We start from the raw sequence: 21,131 nt of genomic DNA, 5'->3' as shown, positions 1-21,131 counted from the left end.
TTTCTGCCACTCCTCTCATGAGCCCCCTCCCTCGGGCCACGTGCCCCCCTCACTCTCACCCCACTCACTGTGAGTGTAAATTTGGGTCGCCAGCTTGGTCAAGCTGTTTGGAGCTGGGAGTCTGGTTGTCAGTAGCTCCAGTTCCACATCAGTGTTCATTCTCCTGGTTATTTGCTCACACCAGCTCCCAGCACACATCACACACCCTGGGGGCATCACTCACCCGATGGTCACACCCACTCCAGTGACAGCTTTACTTCTTTCCTCTCCATTGCACAGACTTAGTCACACCTAGTTGCACACACTAGTTCACAACAATTGGTTACACACACACAACAGCACACACCCAGTCACCCCCAGTTACACATGCTCTGTTTCCATCAATCAGCCGCCCAAGCCCAGTCTCTCAGTTGCACAACTCGCTGACACACTCAGTGACACACCCTGTCAAAGCTGCAACACACACACACACACAACCTCAGTCCCAGGTCGCTCCCAGGACTGGTATTGGTCAGGAAGAGACAAGTTGACTTGCTTCTGGCAGCCTTGGGTCTTGGAGTGAAAGGGTGGGGCCCCCAAGGAAACATGGGTCGGGATTCTCCTCCCTCCAGAGTATTGCTCCCCCTCGTGCACATACATCATGTACCTTCCTTTGCTGCATCCCAGGAGCCTCTCCTTTGGAAGGCACGGCCTGTGAATCAGCTTGGGGACAGGCTCCCAGCTGCCCCAGGCCTGCCAACCTCTGCCTGAGACCTCCATTCATGTACATGCATTATCTAGAGATGCACCCATTTCCCACACAATCCACCTACCCACTGTTCTACAGACCAACCACCACCAACCACCACCGCACAAACACAGTTCTAACCCACTCACACCCCTTAAGTCCAGCTCATGTGCTTTTCTCCCTGTACAACAGCAACCTCCTAGCTGCTGCCCTCATGATCCCAATTCACTCAGGTTGAAGGTCCCTTCTCCTCTGTGCCTTTTGCAGCCCTTGACCCTGTCCACTCTGGGCCTCTTACCTAGTCCCTCCCTTATGCCCCTTCCCAGGCGTGTGTATTAGGGGGGGACATCTGTATTATCAGCACAAACCAAACTGCTCTCAGAGGCCCGAGAAAGAGAGGGTGGCTACAGGGGGAAGGAGCAAAGGCGAGGTGCTGCTGGTTTGAGTGGCCGGGGCCATGCAGGGCTGCGTGAGTGGGCTTCTCTCTACCTGAAGGCTCAGAAGGGTGGGGAGGAGGGGGGTCCCCTCGGCAACCGGCAGGGGCGGAGGGGAGGCGTGCTGGCCCCAGCCCGTCCCTTTGGGGGGGACTCATGCATCAAACTTCAATTTTCCGGACGATTGAATTAGTGATTTTTTTCTCCTGAACTAAAATACACTTAAGTCTTTGGGATTAATTACCACGTTCTGGTCCCCCAGACTGGAGTATTACTTATCGGAGCTGCGTCTGACACCAGCCCGACACCTCGTAAAATAAGGAACTGCGCCTCCTGGCCTCACCCGGCGCCACCCGCCAGCCCCGGGTCAGGGAAGGCGGAGCGGAGACAGCGAGCCAGCCAGCTCGGCGGTGGGCCGGAGGGGCCGGGCCAGGAGATCAGAAACCGCCCTTATTCGGGGACGAGGTGAGCCGGGCCGCGGCCCCGGACCCAACGGGGAAGGAAGAGACAAAACCGGGCTGCTTCCCCCGGGCTGCAGGGAACCGAAAGCGGGGCTACAGAGAAACCAGAGTCCTGGGTTCCTTTGCCTACAACGGCCCCAGGAGGCGAAGGGACTCCGGGCACAGGGCCAGCGGCCCCGAGGGTCCTAACCTTAAGGAACCTCCCCTGCGAATGGGCGCAGGGCCCACAGCCCCTAACACGATCCATGCCACACTCACACGCACACACGCTCGGAGAATAACACACGTAATGCACATGCCCCGTTCCCACGGAGCTCACACCACACGCAGCCGCACCTCGGACAGGCCCGGCAGGCACCGATCGGCAGCCCAGGGCCGGCGCTAGCGTTCGAGGCCCAAGGCTCTGCCGAAGCTCCCGATCGTCCCGGCCTGCGCGCAGGGAGCAGCTCCCCTCAGAGCCGGGGTGGCTGGGGAGAGGGTGGGCTGCACCCAGCTCGCCCCTCCGTCCCAGCCCCGCGCCCTGGTCTACAGTCAAACCCTCAGGCCCGGCCTGCGTGCGTCGCTGATGGGGCCAGAGCATCAGCCCCAAGCGGCGGCTCTCTGTCGGGCAGAGTCGGGCCACAAGGGCCACATGGGCTCTCGGCGGGTCTCCGGAAGCCTGCCGGGCGACCTGCCAGTGGGACGGCTTTGGCAGAGCTGAAGGGACTGCGGGACCGGTCGAATCTGCTCCCCAAATTGTGCGGAACTGAGCATGCGGTGGCGCGCGGTCTCGGGGCCTCCCGGCCAGGGCTCAGCCCAGAGCTTCTGATGACAGTCCGGTCCTTCTTTCGCCGGCCCTTCTGTCTGGCCTATGGCAGCAACGAATTCCCTCTTGTCTTTCAAGGCGCCTGGGTCCAATGCCACCTCCTCCGTGAAGCCCCCACTGCCCGGAGCCCGAAGCCCTGTCTCCGAGTCCTGCAAATGCACTTTCCCTGTCCCTCGGCCCAGGTCTCCCGCTATGGCCGGGGGTGCAGCGGGTCTTGTCCTGCTAAACTGGGAGCTTCTTGAGGGCAGGAACTGGATCGGATTTCTTTCCATCTCCCGAGCACCCGGTGTGGCGGCCAGGCGCCGAAAAGACACACAATAAACATTTGCGGAATTGAATGAATCGTTCCCTTTATTTTATTAATCCTTCCTCTTCCTCTTTCCTTCTTTCTCTTCCTCCTTTCTTCCTCCCTCGTTATTTTTTATTTCTTGGTTATATTCAATTGTCATGTTTTTCAGGCTCATTAAATCCATTTAGAGACAAAAGAATAAAAGGCAGAAGGGGAAGGAGGGGGAGGAGGGAATGGGGAGGGGAGGGGGAAGGCCGGAGAAGCAAACAAATAACCCGCTTTAACTAGACGGGCGGATAAATGGCCCCGTTTCTCCTCAGCCCCGATGCGCCTGCTTAGCCGCGCGCCCCGCAGGCGCCGCAGCTCGGGTGGGCTCGGCCCCGGGGCCGCCGCCCCAGCTCCAAGGGATCCAGTAGGGCCTGGCCGGGACCTCGCAGCGGGAAGTGGCCGGAGGTGCCAGGGCCGCTTCATTGGGATTCATGGGCGTGTTGGGCGGGCGGCCTGGGGCTGCGGGCGCGGGGCGGGGGCCTGGCGGGGGGCGGGGGGCGCTCGGCGGGCGCAGATGCCCGGGTGACCGCCGCGCCGCGGTCCCTGCGCCGCCTTTGTGCCGGGGAGACGCGCGCGGGGACCTAATCCATCAAATTGTCTACAAATTGTGAAGAAAATTCAAAAACCATATGGTCGCCAGCGCCAGCGCGCTCTGGGCTGCGGAGGGCCTCGGCCGCGCCCGCACCCAGAGCCGCGGGGGGCTGGGCCCCGGCTATTGTCGCCTGTCAGCGGCCGCCCGGGTCCATTCGTCCCGGCCTTCATGGTCCGCGCTCCGAATTACAGACCCATCCATCCTGAGAGAGGGCGATTTATGCCGCCCAGGCGGAGCGGCCGGCCATCCGCCTCGGCTGCCCGCCGCCTCTCTCCCTTCGTTCTCTCCTCTAGCTTCTCTTTCGCCCCTTTCTTGTATTCTTTCTCTTTCTCTTATATTCTCTCTCTCTCTCTTTCTCTCTATCTCCCCCCCCCCTTTCTCGCCACTGTCTGTGGCTTTCCACTTTCTCGCTTGCTTTTGGAGTGTGTCTGTGTTCCTTTTTCTGTTCCTGTCTCCTAGTTTTGTCTGGGACACGCACGTCCCCTACTCAGGCCCCGGGGCCCCACTGCCTGCCCGCGACCAGATGCACGTTTCTCACATCAATTTTGCGGAGAAAGAGAGCTGAGCGGCCTGGAGGCGGGACCCTCCTCTGGTGACAGCGGCCACTCGCCAGCCCAGGGACAACAAAAGCCCCGAGAGGAACTCGCTCACTCCGGAAAAGTGAAAGCTGCTATGCCCAGCCCCAGCTCAGCCCCCCTGGGGCGGGGGACCCCAGCGAGTCCTTGGGAGATTGATGTCACTGCCCTCAGCCGACTTCTGCCCAGAATTTGTGAAAGTCACCAGAAATGTACCCCAACTCTCAGACGTGAGGGAGAAGCCTTGGGCTCACATACCCCGGTGCCCGGGTGTGCAATTCAGCCTGCCCTGGGTGCCTTCGGCCGCATTTCTCTCCTTCCCGCAGGGCGAGGCCCTCTGTGGCTCAGGCTCCATGCACCCTCCTGGCCCGCGGAAGCGCAGCCCAGCCCCAGGGGCCGCAGGAAGAATACCCTTGGGTACCAGGCTGGATGCACGAACCCGCAGGGCAAATCCTCCTTCACCCTTCGCCTCATGCAAATTAATTTCTTGTCCTTGGCGCTCCCCAACTTATGCAAGCATTTGCGCCCTGCATTGTACATCCCACTTTTTACCCGGACCTGACGAAGCCTGCTCGTCTTTCTCCCCCCCTCCCCATCCCTACCCCGTTTGGAGCCTACCAGGTGTTTGCAGGCAAGAAATACCTCCTCCCACTACTTCTCCCTCACCGCTCACTCTGACGCCGGCGGCTGGGCTGGCCAGAAACTCCTCTATGTCTCCAAGGCCGGTGCAGCCGACAGTGAGCAACACACGGAGCCTGCCACGGCTTCCCTGAACAGGGCCCACTCATTTAGACACGGTCACCACCGCTTCTAGTAAAATGGCAAAGACTTTATTTATCGGAGAAAGAGGCCTTGGGTACAGTCCGGGACGAAAAGGCAGGGCAGGAGCAGGGAAGGGGCATGTGGGACCCACCCTCATCTGGTCACCCTTGTCTGGCCAAGTCAAGCTGGGAGCAGGGCGCTGGAGGCTGCAAGACAGACCCAGAGCTGCGGAGGAGGTGGGGTGAGGGCATAGGTTGGCCTCCTCTCAGTCTCTGTCACATGCAAAAAAATTCTAAAAAGAGTAAAAAATAATTCTAGGGCTTTGGGTTATTTTTTCGTTGGTTGCTTGGTTGGTTGGATTTCCCATTTTGTCCCAAGACCCGGACCCCAGCCGTCAGTCCGAGGAAACTGAGAGAGGGTGGGGAAGAATCTTAAAAATAGCGTTAGTGGGCATCGGGAGGCAGAAATGGCATAGAAAACAGACTTCTCTCGAGGTGGGGGAGAAAAGATCAATTTGAAACTTGCAAATCACGACCCGGCTGCCCACCTCAGCCCCTTCCCACGCGGGGAAAATGCAGAAGGAAATAAAAGAAGTCAACTGCAAGAGGCCTGGGGAGGCGAGGAGGAAGAGGGCCGGTGCATTCGCCACATGCAGAGAAAATCGAAACTGTCCCGGTGGCCCCCTCCTCCAGACCGCTAGGTTCGGTGTCCGTCACCCTCGTTCCGCCTCGCTCTCAGCAAACCCGGCAGCCTGGGAGCTTTGAAAACATGAATATCTCCGAGATTGAAAAAAAAAATCAGGCTGCGGTGGGAGAACCCGCTATATAGGTTTAAATATTTATACAGAAGCCATACGGAATTGCTCGGCGAGGGCTCCCGGGCGGCGGAGGCCCTGCGCTGCGGCCGGCCCGCCGGCCAGCCGGGTTTATTGCTTCGAGAGGGAAGAGGCAGCTGCTGGGAGCCGAGTCCGGGCCAGGGACGGGGGAGAAGGCGGGAGTTGCAGAGGAGGTCCCAGCTCCCCTCCGCGGTCCCGTCCGTCCGGGAGGCTGCAGGCCTACGGGCTTCCGGGGCCCTGGGCGGCAGAGGATCCCGGGCTCTGCTCAATCGTCCACGTCGATCTCTTCGTCTTCCTCGTCCTCCGAGCAGTCCTGGCTGCTGGCAGGCTGGTCCGTGAGCGGGGAAGCGGGCGAGAGTTGCAGGGGCCCCGCGCCTGGGGCCTGCGGAACGCCTGGAGGGAGTGCGGGAGAGCCAGGCCTCGACTTGGCCCTGCCACAGCCGCCGCCGCCGCCGCCGCCCGCAGCCTCCGAGTTCTGCTCCAGTTCGGCCAGCGCCACGATGTCCATCTGCCCGCTGGGGCCCAGTTTCTTGGCGGACTCCACGTCGGCCTTCATCTCCTCCAGGTCCCGCTTGAGCTTGGCGCGCCGGTTCTGAAACCAGGTGATGACCTGAGCGTTGGTGAGGCCCAGCTGCTGCGCGATTTGGTCGCGGTCGGCGGGGGACAGGTACTTCTGGTAGAGGAAGCGCTTCTCCAGCTCGTAGATCTGGTGGTTGGTGAAGGCCGTGCGCGACTTTCGCCGCTTCTTGGGGGTCTGCCGTTGCCCAAAGATGGTCATTCCGTCTCGGCCTGCGAGGAAACCACAGTGTAGGCTTGCGCCACGCGAGAAGGAACCCACCCACTCTCCGCACCCCACCCGGGCTCATCGGGTCTGCGGTTTGCCACTGTTCCCTGCTCGGTTTTGATCAGCCTTCCCCGGCTGTGGGAAGCCTCGGCAATTGCAAACCCCCTTTCCCAGTCTCTCTTCTAACAGGAGTCCCTAGGAAAACATTGTTTTTGTTCCCTCCCCCCCTCCCGTGGCCCCCCGAAGAGTTGGTTTGAAAGACCCAAGGTTGCTAGAGCAGGAGGGAGCCGGGTGGGGAAGTCCTGACTTTGGTATGAATGTTGGTACTCCGCGTCTCTTCCCAATCACCCCAACTCTACCCTCACTCAAAACTTCCCAGCAAAAGGCTCTCCATTCCTCATCCCAGGAGCAGGGCTAAGAGTGCCCAGGCCACTGGGAACTGGGAACCGGAGGGAGCCAGGCAGAGCAGGCCGACCACAGAAAGACCTGGTGTTCCCGCCATCCCTTCCCGGTCACTCTGGCCTATCCAGCGGTCCCTAGGAAATAGGGTTTGGGTCCTGTCCCTCCCATCTCTACTCCGAGCGCGGCGGTTTGGGCTGGAGGGCCCAGACGTCCGGCGCGGGAGGAGGCTGGCAGAGGCACAGGGCACGAAGCGCGATGGGCACAGGAGGCGGGGGCTCTGGATGCTGGGCGCAGGGGAATCCAGTGGCAACACCTACCTTCGGCTGCCTGCAGGACGCTGACCTCCAGCCCCTTAAAGGTCTTGCTGGCGAGCTCCTCCAGGGCGCACAGAGGCGAGGTCTGCGAGAGCAGCGCGCGGCCCGCCAGGGGCAAGCCGCCCGGCGAGTGCTTGTCCGCGGCCGCCAGCAGGTGCGCCGCCCCGCACAGCGAGTAACTTCTCCGCACAGACGGCTTGTTGAGGATGTCCTCGATGCTGAACGGCGTCAGCGGCTTGTTGGAGTTGGCGGGTGGCGGCAGGTGGTCCAGCGGGCTGCGCCGCCGCTCCTCCCCCGGCGCCGCCTTGCCTTCCTCCTTGGAAGTCATCTCGGCCTCGTTTGGGGGCCCGGCCGGGGCGGCTCGGGCTGCGGGGACCCAGCCCGCGGGCAGCTCGGGCGCCGGGCGGCGCGGGAAAGCGGCAGCGGCGGGTGGGCAGGAGGCCGCGCCGGGCAGGGCGCGGGCCAAGCGCTGGCCAGGCGCGGGGCCGATTAACGCAGTGGCAGAGGCGAGCCGAGCCGCCCGGGGCCCCGGGAGGAGGGTGCTGACGCGGGCGCCGCCGCCGCCGGGGCTTCCAGCAATCCGGGGCCCGAGCTGGGGCGCGCCGCGCGGGGCTCCAGTTTCGCCAGCCCCGGTGCTATTTAAAGGTGTCAGGTGGCTCCGCGGCGGCTCCTGGCCCCGGGTCCTGGAGGCGGCAGTTGGAAAAGCCGAGGCGAGTGCACCGATTCTGTACTGCGAGGGGAGGCGGAGAGATGGGGCAATTGACTATTGCTAACAAGTTAGCCTTGATCGAGGAGTAATCAATTATCTGCAGCGGCACTTCTGTCTGTCTCTTTCTCCTTTCTCCCTGTCTTTCTCCTCTCTTCTTTCTCTCTGTCCTCTCTCCTCCTGTTCTCTCTCTCTCTCTCTCCCTCCCTCTCTCCTCTCTGCTCCCCCCGTCTCTCTCCTTCTCTCCCTCTCCCTCGCCCTCTCTTTCACTCTCTGTCTGTCCAATGCAGGCGGCTCTAAGTTGGGAAGCTCATTAATTAGCGGGCCGGGGGTAGGAGGAGCCGGCTGGAATTAGCCTGCCTAATGCGCCTGTCAGTCCGGGCGCTGCGCCGCGCTCGGCCCGAGCTGTTTGTAAATTACATTAGCGGTGCCTTTATTGCACCCGAACCTCAGACGACTGAAATGCCGCCGCCCCCACCCCAAACTGCGAGCCTCACTCCCGGCGCACCCGCCTCCCGCCGGCCTGGCTGTGAGGGCAGCGCTGGCCCGGAGGTCTCAAGCTCTCCGACCCGGGATTTGACGCTGGAGAAGGGCCTCGAGAGTCCAGCCTGGGAGGTACGCAGCCGCCACGCGGTCCAGGTAAGACAAGGAGCTTGGGTGGGACCCGCCAGCGCCCAGCGCGGACTTTGGAGAGCGGCGATCAAGGACCCAGCGCCTCTACTCCTAGACTCTCTTGCCCCTCACCGTGGCCTTGGGCCACGCACCTGGGGAATCAGGAGGTCTAAACGGGCTCTGCAGCCCTGTTGAGGCGACCTGGGACACAGAGGTGTGGGAACCCCAGGGGCTGGGGGAGGGGACTAGTCAGAGGACTCAACCTTCCCCAACCTAGAGGCGGGGTGAGAGTTGGTGGTGGCTCGAGGCACCTCTCCTCCGGCCTGATCCCAAAGGGACAGTCTTACCTCCTCAGGCAATCCTGCACACTTTCCTCGGGCGATGCTCTAGAGGCCGCCTGGTGACCGGCGTCCGACCGGCGGTCGGGCCGGTGCCCGGGCTAACGGGCCGGCTGGGGCCTCCCTGCTGCGCTCTGCTGGCCGGGCCGCGGCCCGGCTGCCGGCCCCGCCCAGCCCAGCGCCGGGCTAGAGTGTACCGCCCGGCCGACTCCAGCTGTTCCGGATGCGGGGCGGGGGCCCAGAGGGGGCCTGCGGCGGCTGGGGCTGCGCTCTTAGGAACCCGCAGAGAGGCCAGGGTTCGGGTCAGACTACGGTCGGGGAACCGTATGGCCCTGCATTCCGTGTATATCAGGCAAGCATTTGTGTGCATCGGCATTTGGATGTGTTTATGTTTTTGAATGTGTATATTTGTATGTCATTCTCCATCTGTATATTTGTGTAAACAAATGTGAATCTGAGGGTATATAGGCGTGTGAGCCCTTACCTATGTCTTTCATTCTCTTGAGGCCCCCAAGGGGGTTGTGCTCTTTTCTCTCTTGCTTCGCTCATCTGGTTTGTGTGGGGTCGCTGGCCCCACCACCCTAATTTTCCATTTCTGCACCAGGAGAGAGGAGGGGAGGTAAAGGGGGTTGGGACCAAGACAGGAAAAACTGTTCCCTTCCCCACAGCCTCGGCCCTTTCCCTGGCTTTGTTTGTAAACTCCTGGGCAGGCAGTGCCATCCGGCAGCCCTGCTTAGTCAAGACAAGGGCCCAGAGAGGCTAGTGCAGAGGACTGTGGCCCAGTCCAGAGGTGGGAATGGGAAAAATAGGACCTCTTGGACTTCTTAGCCCTGTACCTGCCCCAGAGAGGGAGTGAGCCAAGCTGGGCTGTGGGGCTGGGTACAGGTTCTCTCCCTGTCTCCAGCATAGGGACCTCAGTGCACCAGAGATGGGTTGGTTGCTTCATCTCCCTTTTAATTATTTGTTTGGAACGTGGCTTGCAGGTCTCCAGAGTAAAGGGGACAGTGTAGAGATAAAGGATTCTTGGTTGGGACCCCAGTGTCTGCCGCTGGCCTGCTTGGGAGCATTGGGAGGAGCTACTTACCCTCTTCCCCCACCTTTGTCCAGCATTTTGTGGGGAGGACAGGTATTCAGAAGCAGAGTGAGAACGGGATTCTCCGTTCCCCCAGGGCCACGGAACTATCGCCAAGGCAGACCATCTCTGGTGCATCAGTGCTGTTCTGGGAGCCATGAGGGCCTAGCAACCATGGGGTCAGAGTCTAGAGATGGTGGAGAGGGTGCCAGGGAGCTGGACACTGCTGGCTTGGATGCTCAGGGACTGAGAGTGGTCCGCCCTCTCCTCTCACTTCCTGCTCCAGGATCCTGCCTCAGCCTCTGGCCCGCTGCTCTTTCCTGCCATAACCCCAAAGCCCAGTCCCAGGTGTGAAGCAAGAGCCCCCCCCCCCCCCCCATGCTAGCAGAGAACAGGGACTCTTGGGTCCCTATCCTGGGAGGGGCTTCCTCCCAGACTCCCCCATTCTTCCTATCTGTTCCTGTATTCACACCTGATATTGGCCTGTAGGACCAATCTCCCAGCCCCTCAGGACCAGCAAAGTTTAAAGTACTATGAGGCTGCCAGGAAGATGAGGAACGTAATTGGGGAGCAGAGGGGGTGGTGGCATAGAATTTCTCCACTGGGACACTATTTCCTGGGCCATTCATCTTCAACCACATCATGTCAAAGTGGACAGGACACTCTACCATCATCTGCTTTATTACCTCCTTCACCTACTATGGCCACACCTCTTCTTCCTTTTCTAGCCAGCAATAGCAGTTCAATCCCGAGGCTTTGTCTTTTTGGCCTGATTTGTTCAACTCCTGTGCTCCAGCTTGGCACGGCAAGGAGTTCAAGGGGCACCTGGGGGTGTTGCCCACCCATTTTGTTGTTTAGGGTCCCCTGCCTGCATCACCTCATCCAGGCCATTTTAAAAAAACAGCCCAACTGCCCCACCAACCTTTTCCATATCCCACAGTCCTTCCACCCCACCCCCCCACCCACTAGAGACTCCAATGTGTGGGTGACTAGAATTTTCTGAACTCCTGGGAGCCCACACCCGTCCTGCAGAGCAAGGAGCTATGTTTTGAGTTTGTGGTCAGATTCACTTCTTCTCCCACCAGACAAACCTGGCGGTCCTTGAGGGCAGGGATCTTTATCTGGGAATTCCATACACCCCAGACCTGCGGCAGGCCAGGCAATCACCTGGCACCCTCTGTGTATTGGTTGAATGAGTTTTTATCAAGTAAATGAAGTACAAATGGTTGTATATTCTGGAGGGGAAAGTCTTGGGCCTTGACTGTCCCCACTCAGAGGATATTTGGAGTTTGTGAAAATTGGAAGGAAGGGTAACTCAGGGGCAGACGGGTGGGGGATGGCAAGGAGGAACCCTGCCAGTTGCTCTCCAAAATCTAACCTTCTGCCTGGGACCTCATGCTGGGTTGGGAAGACATTGTGGGATCCTCAACCCCCCGGTAAGCTGAGCCAGTGGCATCTCCTCTGGAGCTGGATGTAGCTTGTCCCTTGAGTTTGCTCCACAGAGGGAATGCCTGTCTCTAGAGCCTGGACTCCCAAATGTGTGCTTGCTGCCTGTACCCCCAGGGTCCAGCCTTATTCTGTCTCCAGTGGAAGGGGAAGAGTTTATTCTGCCAAATATCTGCTTTCCCCTTACTCCAGTGAATGTTCCAGACAAAGAGGAAGGAAAGCATATCGCATGAATTGCCAGGATAAGGGGACCCTGTAGACCCAAACAAAATGACTTATTCCTTAGCTCAGGAGAATAATCCAAGTAAACCCCCAAAGGCTCCATCGGCTTGAATCCAGGTTGTTGTGGTAGCCCCATTTGTTTCCAGATTATTTGTGTAAGCACCAGCATTGGCCCTCAGGCCAGAGCTGCCCTAAAGAAAAGGTTCTGACACCACTTGACACGAGCTAACTTGACCACCAATTAGGATCATTTCTGTCCCCTGAGCAACTGCTCCTCTGACTCTCCCTGTGGAATTCAGAGAGTGTTTCTTCTGCTATAGAAGTAGACTCCTCCGATAGATGGCCTCCTGCCACCCTGGCTGAACCGGGACTGCCCACTTGGTTTTTATATTCTGCCCTGGGCCACCATCTGCAGTAACAACAACAATAACCATGACAATAAACACCATAATCCCTTACTGCGTCTGCCTGGCTTCAGGCTAAGATTTTTACTCATTTCATATATTACAACCCTGTGAGGTAGCTTCTGTTATTACCCTGATTTTACAAATAAGAAAAATGAGGCCCAGAGAAGTTAAGTAACCCATCCAAAGTCACACAGCCTATTTTGGAATCACTAAGATTTGAAGACTATTTTTTTTTCTGACTCAAGTCTTAATCCCAGAACCATGGGGTTCTTAACCAGAGGTCTCCAAGGGCTCTTTGAATGGGCTTCAGGAGCTCTGCAGATCCCAGAAATTGTGTGTTAAATTATGTATGTGAGCCCAAGTGGGTACATTTTCCAGGGACAATGCTACATAACGTATTGGATTCTCAAAAGGGGTTGGAGATCTTGAAAAGGTTAAGGCCACAAGAAGGCCAATAGGGAAGGGGTAGGAAGAGAGAAGTTGCCTCCTCGCAGGCCTGGAGAGCAGGGTGCCAGCTGATCCAAAATTTGGGACAGGCTCCAAGCCTGCTTCTGGACCTGTCTTGCTGTCTCTGGCCAGGCCCAGCTTTCAGAACCTCCTCTAGCAAAGGGGGCAGAGTCTATGGCCAGGGCACTCACTTGGAGAGCACTCCTCCTCTTTCCCCTCCCCACTTTTTGTGTGAACCTAACTCTTTTAGAGCCTATTTGATAGGGGGCCCCACCACAAGGGTCACCTTCTAGGCACTTCAGCTCTGCATAGGGAGATTGACTGCCCTTTAGGAGTGTGTTGGGGGGGGGGAGGTGAGGGGGAGCCTAGACAGATCACTGAGTGATAGAGACTGGGAGAGAGGGGATGAGACAGTTCCCGGGAGGTGCTCAAAGCTCAGGTGACCATACTTTGCAGCCTCCAGAACAGCCCTCCCTTTTGGTCCCAAGTCTTTGCTCCTGTCATCTGGAGCAGAAAGGGTTCCGTCACTTCCCTTCTTGGCCTCTCTTGCTCTGTTTTTAGTGCTCAATTCATTGGGGGGAGCCTTCCCTGACCCGTTCAGTTTCTCTCTGCTCCTTAGCACACACCTCCTCGGTGTCACGTCAGGTTGCCAGGGATGTGCATATTTGTCTGTCTGTCCTTCTGCCTCTCTCTCCACCTGGCTGTGAACTTGGGAGGAAGGGACCTGAATCTCCTCTCTATGTCCTATGCTAGCCTGGCGTATAGCAAAGTCTCCTCATGAATTTATTGAATGAATAAACTAAATGAATAATAAGAGACAAAAGAGAGCCAGGCAGGGTCTGTGCCCTAGAGAGAGGACCAGGGGTGTGAGAGAAGGGTAGGTGCATTGTTTTGCCAGCTGCGTGCAGATGTGTGAGACACCCCTGCTGCTCCAACACACACACACACACACACACACACACACACACACACACACACACGGGCACAGGAGCCTCATTTTTAAATGCTTTTTGGCCATGGGGGGAGGGTCCTGGGTTCTGGACCCAGCTGTGCTATGGAGTTTGCTCTCTCTCTCTCTTCTCCCCCTCTCCTTCTCCCTTTCCCCCTCTTCTCCTCTCCCTCTCTTCCTCCTTTTCTCTGAAAAAACAGGATTGAGCCCCTATCATGTTTTGGGCCCAGAAGCAGAGAGGAAGAGCAGACAGAAGATGGAGGGTGTTGGGTAGGCAAGAGTGGCAGGAAACAGACACCCCACCCCAGTAGCCCAGGGAACCATGAAGAGGATAAAGATAAGTGGGAGGAGTCTAGTTCTGTCCCAGTGGAGGTGGCATTTGAGTGGATCCTTGAAAAACCAGGAGCATTTGGGTAGATACCTAAGTGGGGGCTACTCTCCAGGCAAGGGGGACAGCCAGGCAGGAGACTAGAGGTGCCAGCCCAGAGGGGGAGCTAGAGAGCCCCTATATTTCCTCCCTCTGTCATTTGGGAAGCGAGCTGCTGGGGTTGGGGTGAAATCTTTGATCCCTTGTGAACTCCCATCAGGTCTGCAGCCTGGGGTGGGTGCTGGTGGGCTCCTGGGATGGCTGCTTCGAGCCAAAGGGGTGGGGGAGTTGGGGCGAGGCTGCACCCTCAGCCCTGCCACTCCTGGGCCAATAGGTGGAGGGACGGAGCAGAGTAGCTAAGAGATTGAGGAGCCAGCTGCCAGCCCCACTAGGCGGGCCAAGGAGTCAGGCCTGAGTCAGGCTTCTCATAATAAACAGCACGTGGATAATTCAGCAGGGGCCTCACTGCATTAGTGCAGGGCACTGAGGGGCGGGGGTCACTAACACTCTAGAGGAGGAGAGTCCGGATAGAAGACCCCCTGTCCTCTCCTGTCCTGGATTCTGCCTGGGCCACATCCCAAGAGACTCCCTGGCCCCAGATCCTTTCTGGCCCCACTGCTCAAAGGGCCGCCTGCTCTCAAGACACCCACAACAGAAGGCGGCGGCAGGACCAAGCCTAGACTAGGAGCGCAGTGGGCTGACTAGCAAGGAACCCACTGCTCCAGTGCCCAGCCGCACAGAGAACGCGCGCAGTGCGGCTCCCAGCAGAGTGAGGAAGGAGGTTCCGGCCTGTGCCCACAGCCCGGGTGCCGGGGCTGCTTCGTCATGGCCGGGATGGAAGCGAAGCGCGGGACCCTCCACTCACTCTGGGCCCCAGGTTCCTTCGCCTCTGTTGTCCCCTCTTTTCCGGGACCGGAGGACCCAGTTCTGGTGGCGCAAGCAGCTGGTGCCGCCTGGCGCAGAACGCCGGGCCTGGAACACGGGCTGAAGGCGCTGCGCCCTCAGCCTGATTTCGTTTGAGCGGAACCAGCTCCCGGTGGCCTTTCCACCTCCCGCTTGTCCCTGGGCTCCTGACCTTGAATCACACTGCTCCCTTCTCACATCTACCGCCGCGTGTTCCCCCAGTTCCTCCCAAAGTCCCTTCACTCCACGAGGTCGCGCCAGCCCTTTCGTTAGCAGCCTGACCCTTTCTCCACGCAGCCCCCCCACCCCCCGCCCCCAGGTGGTGACCCTCAGCGGAGACCCTCGCAGTGGCCCCGCTGGCCTACCGGGCGGGCGGCGCGGACAGGACCCCAGTCTTCAGGGGGTCCCAGGCAGCGCGACCAGAAGCCCCGCAGACGGCCCTCGGTGCCCTAGCCCCGCACCGCCTTCCCCCCACCCCCACCCCCAAGAATCTTCCTCCCGGCTGCCGCCCCCTCGTCTCTTTCTCATCCCTCCGCCTCTACGCATTCTTTCTCATTCGTTTTCCTCCGTTCGGTAAGTGCGGGACCGCAGCCCCGGGCCGGGGAGGCCGCATTGCGCTGGGCTTTCGCATCCGGGCGGCTCAGCGTCTCCGCAGAGGCCGGTGAGGGGCTGTGAAGGCACGTGGACCTCAGATGGCGCCACCGACGTGCTGTGTGATGGTGGGTAAGTCTCCTAATCTCCCTGAGCCTTGACGGGGGTAAAAGTGGGAAGATTGAGGGAGGGTGATGGGAGACTCAGCCTTCCCATTCGTTTGGGTCAAGGCGTTGCCTGCTTTGGGGCCTAAGGAGGAGATGAGGTTCGCAGGAATTGTAGGTCTGAAGTGGCTATTTATTTTAACGAATATTTGGGGAAGCAGCTGGTAGCTGTTTTTTATTTTTATTTTTTATTTTTTTACAGCTGATGGGGTGCCAGGCGTTAGAGACCTTCTCTCCAATCCAGACAACCGCTCATTGACCGAAGAGGAATCAGAGGTTAAGTAGCATTGCGCTGGTCAGCGCCACAGGTGGGGCTCAAACCAGGTCAGCTGGTAGGTATCGTTGAGTTAGAGCCACGCAGTCTCCCCCGGGACCGGAGCCCTGGCCGCTGCCGCTGCGACCTAAGCGGGGAGGGTGAGGCCGAACCTCCTAGGGTTCCCCTTTGTCCGCGCGGGGAAAGCTTTGGAATTCTCATTTTCAGGTAAGCGATTTTGGCGGTTCCCAGAGAAGGTGGGAAATAAGACCCAAACGAGGGACTTCTGGCTGGTTATGGGAGACACGGGGGTGGGGGGTGGGGGGCAGACGGGGAAGGCAACTTTTTCCAACGTAGAAGCCATCGCTCTCAGATTTTTCCTCCTTCGAGTATCTCTATCCGCTCATGAGTCTGCCTGTGGTGGGCCCCACGTCCCGCGCAGCCCTGCACCCGCGGGGAGGATGCGCATGGCTCTACCCAGGGTGGAGGGATGGCCAGCCGACCCCTCCTCTTTTATCCTCTCCAGCAGTGCCTCTGAGTTAGTCTTCCTAGCTGCAGAGGTGGGACTGGGGGAGGGAGACTCCGAGTTGGGAAGGCTGGAAACTGGGGCCTGGGAACCCCTGGCCCGGCCGGGAAGGGCTGGAGTCCGGCTCTTGGGCGACCCGGCCCAGAGCTCCCGCCGCAAAGTCGCCCGGTGGCAGCCCCGACAGGCCACGCGCCCCTCGGCACAAGTCCCATTACATTGTATTTATGTTTCACTTTATTGTTTTTTTCCTCTCTTATTATTGTCTCACTCTGGGGGAGGCAAAGGATATAATATATTCATCTTTATTATACCAAATCTGTGTGAAGCATTTAATAAAACGCTGTTTCCACACAGCCAGGGATATTAGTGTGAGCTCTTCTTAAGTTAATGCTCGCGTACTGAGGGCGCCTCCGCCACAGCGCCTGCTGCTGGCGGCCCGGGGAAGCGCAGGCCCTGGCCGCACGCCCCCGCCCACTCCACGGTCCCAAGCGCTTCGCAACCCAGCGGTCAGCGGTCTCTCATGGACCCTCGGGCACCGGCCTGGAGGAGGGGCCCTGAGGATCCGAGTTCAAGTCCCCCTCGCCCCGCCCCGCTCTGCGCCTCTAACCGGCTGTGGGCCTCGGCTTGTGCCTGCAAACGTGCGTGGGAAGAATTCTATAGCCGTTTTCCTCTCGGGGCTCTTGGAAGTGGGGGTGGGCAGGGCTTTATAAACAGGAAAGAAAAAAGCAAAGATTTGTCGGGTTGGGGTCCATGAGGGCCAGAAACAAGGAGGCCACAAAAGGGGACCCAGGCAACATAGACCCCCAAGCTCTTCACCTTCCCCCTCAACAACCACCCCAATGCCCATCCTCCATGATTTCTCATGGCCTATAAGAATTGCCTTCTGCTTTCTACACACTTTCTGCGCGCGCGCACACACACACACACACACACACACACACACACTCCCCTATCTGGGGAATGCCCATGAGAAGGAGTCACATGACTTGTTCATATCCAGGCCCACTGCCCAATGTCCTTTAGAAAAGTGTACTGCCTGGGTTCTTTTAGGGCCCTGATTTGGACATACCAGCCTTACATAGGCCCTTGCACCACCAGTGCTTTGGAGAGTGGCAGGCAACTCCCTCCCCCCACCCCCCAGAAGGAGGTATTGTCCAGGAAAGGATTGGAGTGGCCAGGTAAGTTCCCCTAGTCAGGACTAACATCCTACCATAATTCTCAGTCCTCATCTGCCCTCACGCTCCGTCCTTGGGCACTGTACCAGACCATCCCACAACCTGTAGGCTGCTGGTATGAGCTTCTTTGGAGGCTAAAGGTACTTGAAAAATCTGACAGCTCCTACCTGGAGCTGGCTTGGGGAGGAAGGTACAGAGTCACTGGGTGGCGGGACTGGGACTAGGGTGAGGGAAGGGAGGTGCCTAGGACACACAGTTTAAAAAAATACTTGCTCTCAGTGTTATGTATAACCCCTTCATTGTTTGCTTAGGTATCTATTTCACTTGCCTCACCCTAGACCAGTGGTCAGCAAACTCATTAGTCAACAGAGCCAAATATCAACAGTACAACGATTGAAATTTCTTTTGAGAGCCAAATTTTTTAAACTTAAACTATATAGGTAGGTACATTGTTATTAACTTAATTAGGGTACTCCTAAGGGTTAGGAAGAGCCACACTCAAGGGACCAAAGAGCCACATGTGGCTCACGAGCCCTAGACCCAGCTTTTCTGTGTGATCCCAGGGGTGGATTCAAGCAGGTGGTTTCAGCTTATCCTTGTGGATGGCTTTCTGAAGGGTAGAATGTAAACAATGGAAGGCGCTGTCTCTGTGGGAGTGAGCTCCCCCAACAGGTGCAGTGTACTTAGGGCCTGCTGAGAAGGCTCATAATCAGTCTTATTGCCATTATCATCTTCCTCATTTTACTCTCACCTACTTTGTGCCAAGTAAGAGCTTTACCCACATGATGTCTTGTAATGTATACAAACATGTTTTGGCCAAGGATAGGATGTTAGTCTCTGGCTTTCTGGGTCCTTTCCAGCTCTGAGAGTATTGTTGCATGAGACAAAGGGCACTTTTGTTGATTTTGGATGGTTATAACTACAGCTATTATTTGGATTCATCTCATGGCCTTTACTTATGGGTAAGTTCTTTGAGGGCAGGGACTGTATCTAATTTCATTTTTTTTTAATTCCTCTCCTCTTCCATGGCCCACACAGGACTGAGCACATAGCACACACTTAATAAACATGTATTAAACAAACACATGAGTAATCAAAGGCTGTCTGTCTACCTGACCATCTGCTTTCCAGGCTGTGACCAGCAGAGCCATTAGGGTGGCCTTCAGAAAAGCCAGCATCGCTTCTGAGCATGGTCTCCCTGCCCACACAGCTGAGCTGAGTTCGGGCTGACACTTATAGAGTCTCCTCCCACATGTGCTCTCAGCCCTATTCTAGCCCATGGGTGAGACAAGGGCCAGCTCAGTTTCCACCTGTGCAGGAGCTCACGTTTCTTACTGGACATACTCAAGAGGAACCACTCAGGTAGTGGAGGAGACCTCTGAGAGATCAGAGCAGGGAGGAGCCCTGTAGCCAGAGAAGTCTGCCTTGAAGAGCTGGGACTAGAACTAGGCCTTCAAGGATGGAAGGATTGAGAGGCTGGAGAGAAGAAATAGAGTATCCAGGTTGGCATGAAAGGTCTTTGCAAGAGCAAAGGGGCAGAGGCAAGACTGCTCACAACAGTTTTGGGAGACAGGTAGGCTGGCTTGGCTAGACCGCCAGAGGAAGATACGTAGGAAAAGACATTTGTGAATTGCCTTGAATGTCCAGGCCTGAGCCAGACACCAGAAATTTGGGTTTAGAAATCAGGTTCCACATCCTAGAGCCCAGAAACTAGCAGCTAGAACACAGTGCCAAAGACCAAAGGCTAGAACCCAGCCTGCCCAAAATTTCCTTTTGGTTGGTATAAGATGTTACCATGAGGGCTCCAAACTCAAGGTGCGTGAGCTTATTTGATAACAAGATGGACTCTTCCGGTTGGCGTAGCCCAGGAGACCCGAGGCCTGGCGTGATCCCGGAGCCCGCATGGCCCACCTGAAGCCTGCCTCCCAGGACTAGTACTGTCAGCTGTCCTAGGTGCCCCCAGATCAGAACCTGAAATCTGGCATCATCTGCACCCTAGGCACCCTGAGCTGGGACAGGAGTTGCCCACCAATATCTATCCTTTCCCACATCCACTCCTCCACCCTTTAACACAGGTGGGGTCTAAGCTTCCAGGCTGGACCCAGCTGGGCTAGGCCACAGGGGGGTGGAGCCCTGGTGCGTGTGGTGGTGCCAACCCAGCCAGCGTGTGGGCGTTGCTGGGCCGGCCTGTCGCAGAGCGCAAGCCTGCCAAGGAGCCGGAGCGCTGTGCCGCGTGGAGGGTGTCAGGGGTGGTATTGTCGGCGCACAAATGCTCAACTTTATGTACTTTTAACTAGAGGTGTAACAGATGGCCCCGTTTCTGTCCAAGCCAGGGAGACTGGTGCCCATTCTGGCTGCAGCCAATCAATCCCGCCACTCTGGGGGGAGCTACAAGCTGGGCTGGGAGGCCTGGAGCCAGCAACCGCGCAAGGCTGTCTGCTTGGGCTGGCCCAGCACTGCCTCCGCCAGCCGCTCAGCTCTGGGCCCAAGGAGGTAAGAGGGCAGGCAAGTGGCAGGCATGCCCAGCAACATAATCAGAGGCCTGTATGGGAGAGAGAGCCTGGAAACACCCACGAGGGCCCAAATGGCCAATGAAGACATTTAAGTCCCTAACCCACTCCATTTTGTCCTTTCTCCTGTGGTCCCTGCTCAGTACCTAAGCCCTAAATTTCTGGCTTCAAAATCCATAACCGGGCAGTGTCCTGCATGGTGGACAGCAGATGTTGCTCAGGACTGGGGGCGAATAGTGGTGCCTTTGGGATAAATAGTCACGGGACTGCAGACGGCTTTTTAAAATGCCTAAGACAGCCAGAGATGAAGAGAGAACAGCAGGATGCAGGGGTCTCAGAGCTGGGAGAAACTATGAATGAATGAATGAATGAATTAATTGATACATTCATATAGTCAGTCAACAGACACTTAGTAAAAGCCTACTGCAGTGGGGCCTTGACTTACGAGTTTAATTCGTTCCGTGACGGAGCTCATAACTCAAATTACTCATATGTCAAATCGAGAAGTGAACAAGTGAGATACGTGATGCGGGGCTGATGTTGTGGCGTTCACTGGGACGTTCGCTGCGCCAACTAGCGGTGGAGTATCTGAAGCTGGCTTGTAACCCGAATTTTAGCTCACAACTCAAAGCAAAAAATCGGCTGAGAGACAGCTCATATCTCGAAAAACTCGTTAGTCGGGACACTCGTAAGTCAAGGCCCCACTGTATGTGCCAAGTCCTTTGCTAAGTGCTGGGGCCACAATGACGAGTAGGATATACTTCCTGTTCCCGGGACCTCTTCAGGGAAAGATAGACAAATACGCGGGTAATTGGAGTGTTGAGCCAGGGTTCATAAAAACCTCCATAGGGACTGTGGAAGCACAGAGTGAGAGCATTTAACCCTGCCTGGGAGTCCCAGGAAGATTCTAGCAGGGGTTGGCTCTGAGCTGGATGTTAGAGACCAGTAAGAGTTTTCCCCGGAGGTGAAGAGGGGCACCTGAGGGGAGGAACAGCGTGTACAAAGACATAGGAAGACAGCACGGTAAAGGTAAGGGTCTGAGACGGTGTGAGAATGGCTGACGTTTTGGGTTGGAATGAAGGAGTGGGAGGGGTGAGACTGGATAGGCGGGCGTGGGGGAGGCAGGCCTGGTAGGTGATGCCTGGGCCCATTTTAGCAGGCTGGCAACCTGACCCAGCAGCTCTCTTCCCTCAGTGGCCTCTCCTGTGACCCTACTGCCCATCATCCTGAGGTCAGAGGGAGTAAGGGAAAAAAGAGGCAAGGCCTAGCAGCATGTGGGCGAGGCCCGAACGCAGGGAGGGGAGCCTGTAGCGTCAGTTCTCCAGCGTGATCCTAGTCCTGGCCTTCCTACTTTCCTGCTTTGGGGACAAAGACATGAATCAGGAGGCTAACTCTCTCACAACTATGTACCCCAT

The 21,131-nt window shown here is 57.5% G+C and overlaps 1 protein-coding gene across 2 annotated transcripts; it reads right to left on the bottom strand.

Annotated features, from left to right (window-relative positions):
* Positions 1-4,756: 4,756 nt before the first annotated feature.
* On the bottom strand, positions 4,757-8,802 carry LBX1 (ladybird homeobox 1). 2 transcript variants are annotated; one of them, XM_036336271.1, is made up of 3 exons: positions 8,694-8,802; positions 7,032-7,758; positions 4,757-6,317 (listed from the first exon to the last, which is right to left on the bottom strand). In XM_036336271.1, exons 2-3 carry the CDS (start codon positions 7,354-7,356, stop codon positions 5,794-5,796), a joined length of 849 nt encoding a protein of 282 aa, XP_036192164.1. In that variant the 5' UTR covers positions 7,357-7,758; positions 8,694-8,802; the 3' UTR covers positions 4,757-5,793. The 2 variants fall into 2 exon arrangements, with proteins under 2 accessions (XP_036192164.1, XP_036192163.1); XM_036336270.1 differs by lacking the exon at positions 8,694-8,802 and having other exon boundaries at positions 7,032-7,937.
* Between the last annotated feature and the right edge of the window lie 12,329 nt (positions 8,803-21,131).

Source organism: Myotis myotis, unplaced genomic scaffold, assembly GCF_014108235.1.
Source record: "Myotis myotis isolate mMyoMyo1 unplaced genomic scaffold, mMyoMyo1.p scaffold_m19_p_15, whole genome shotgun sequence".
NCBI classification, from domain to species: Eukaryota; Metazoa; Chordata; class Mammalia; order Chiroptera; family Vespertilionidae; genus Myotis; species Myotis myotis.
The sequence above is the reverse complement of the archived record's forward strand: the minus strand, read 5'-3'. Positions and strand labels throughout refer to the sequence as shown.

Coding starts and splice junctions, on each gene's coding strand:
- LBX1 (XM_036336271.1), bottom strand. CDS start 7,356: ATGACTTCCAAGGAGGAAGGCAAGGCGGCGCCGGGGGAGGAGCGGCGG. Junction 6,318..7,031: donor CGTCCTGCAGGCAGCCGAAG/GTAGGTGTTGCC, acceptor GTTTCCTCGCAG/GCCGAGACGGAATGACCATC.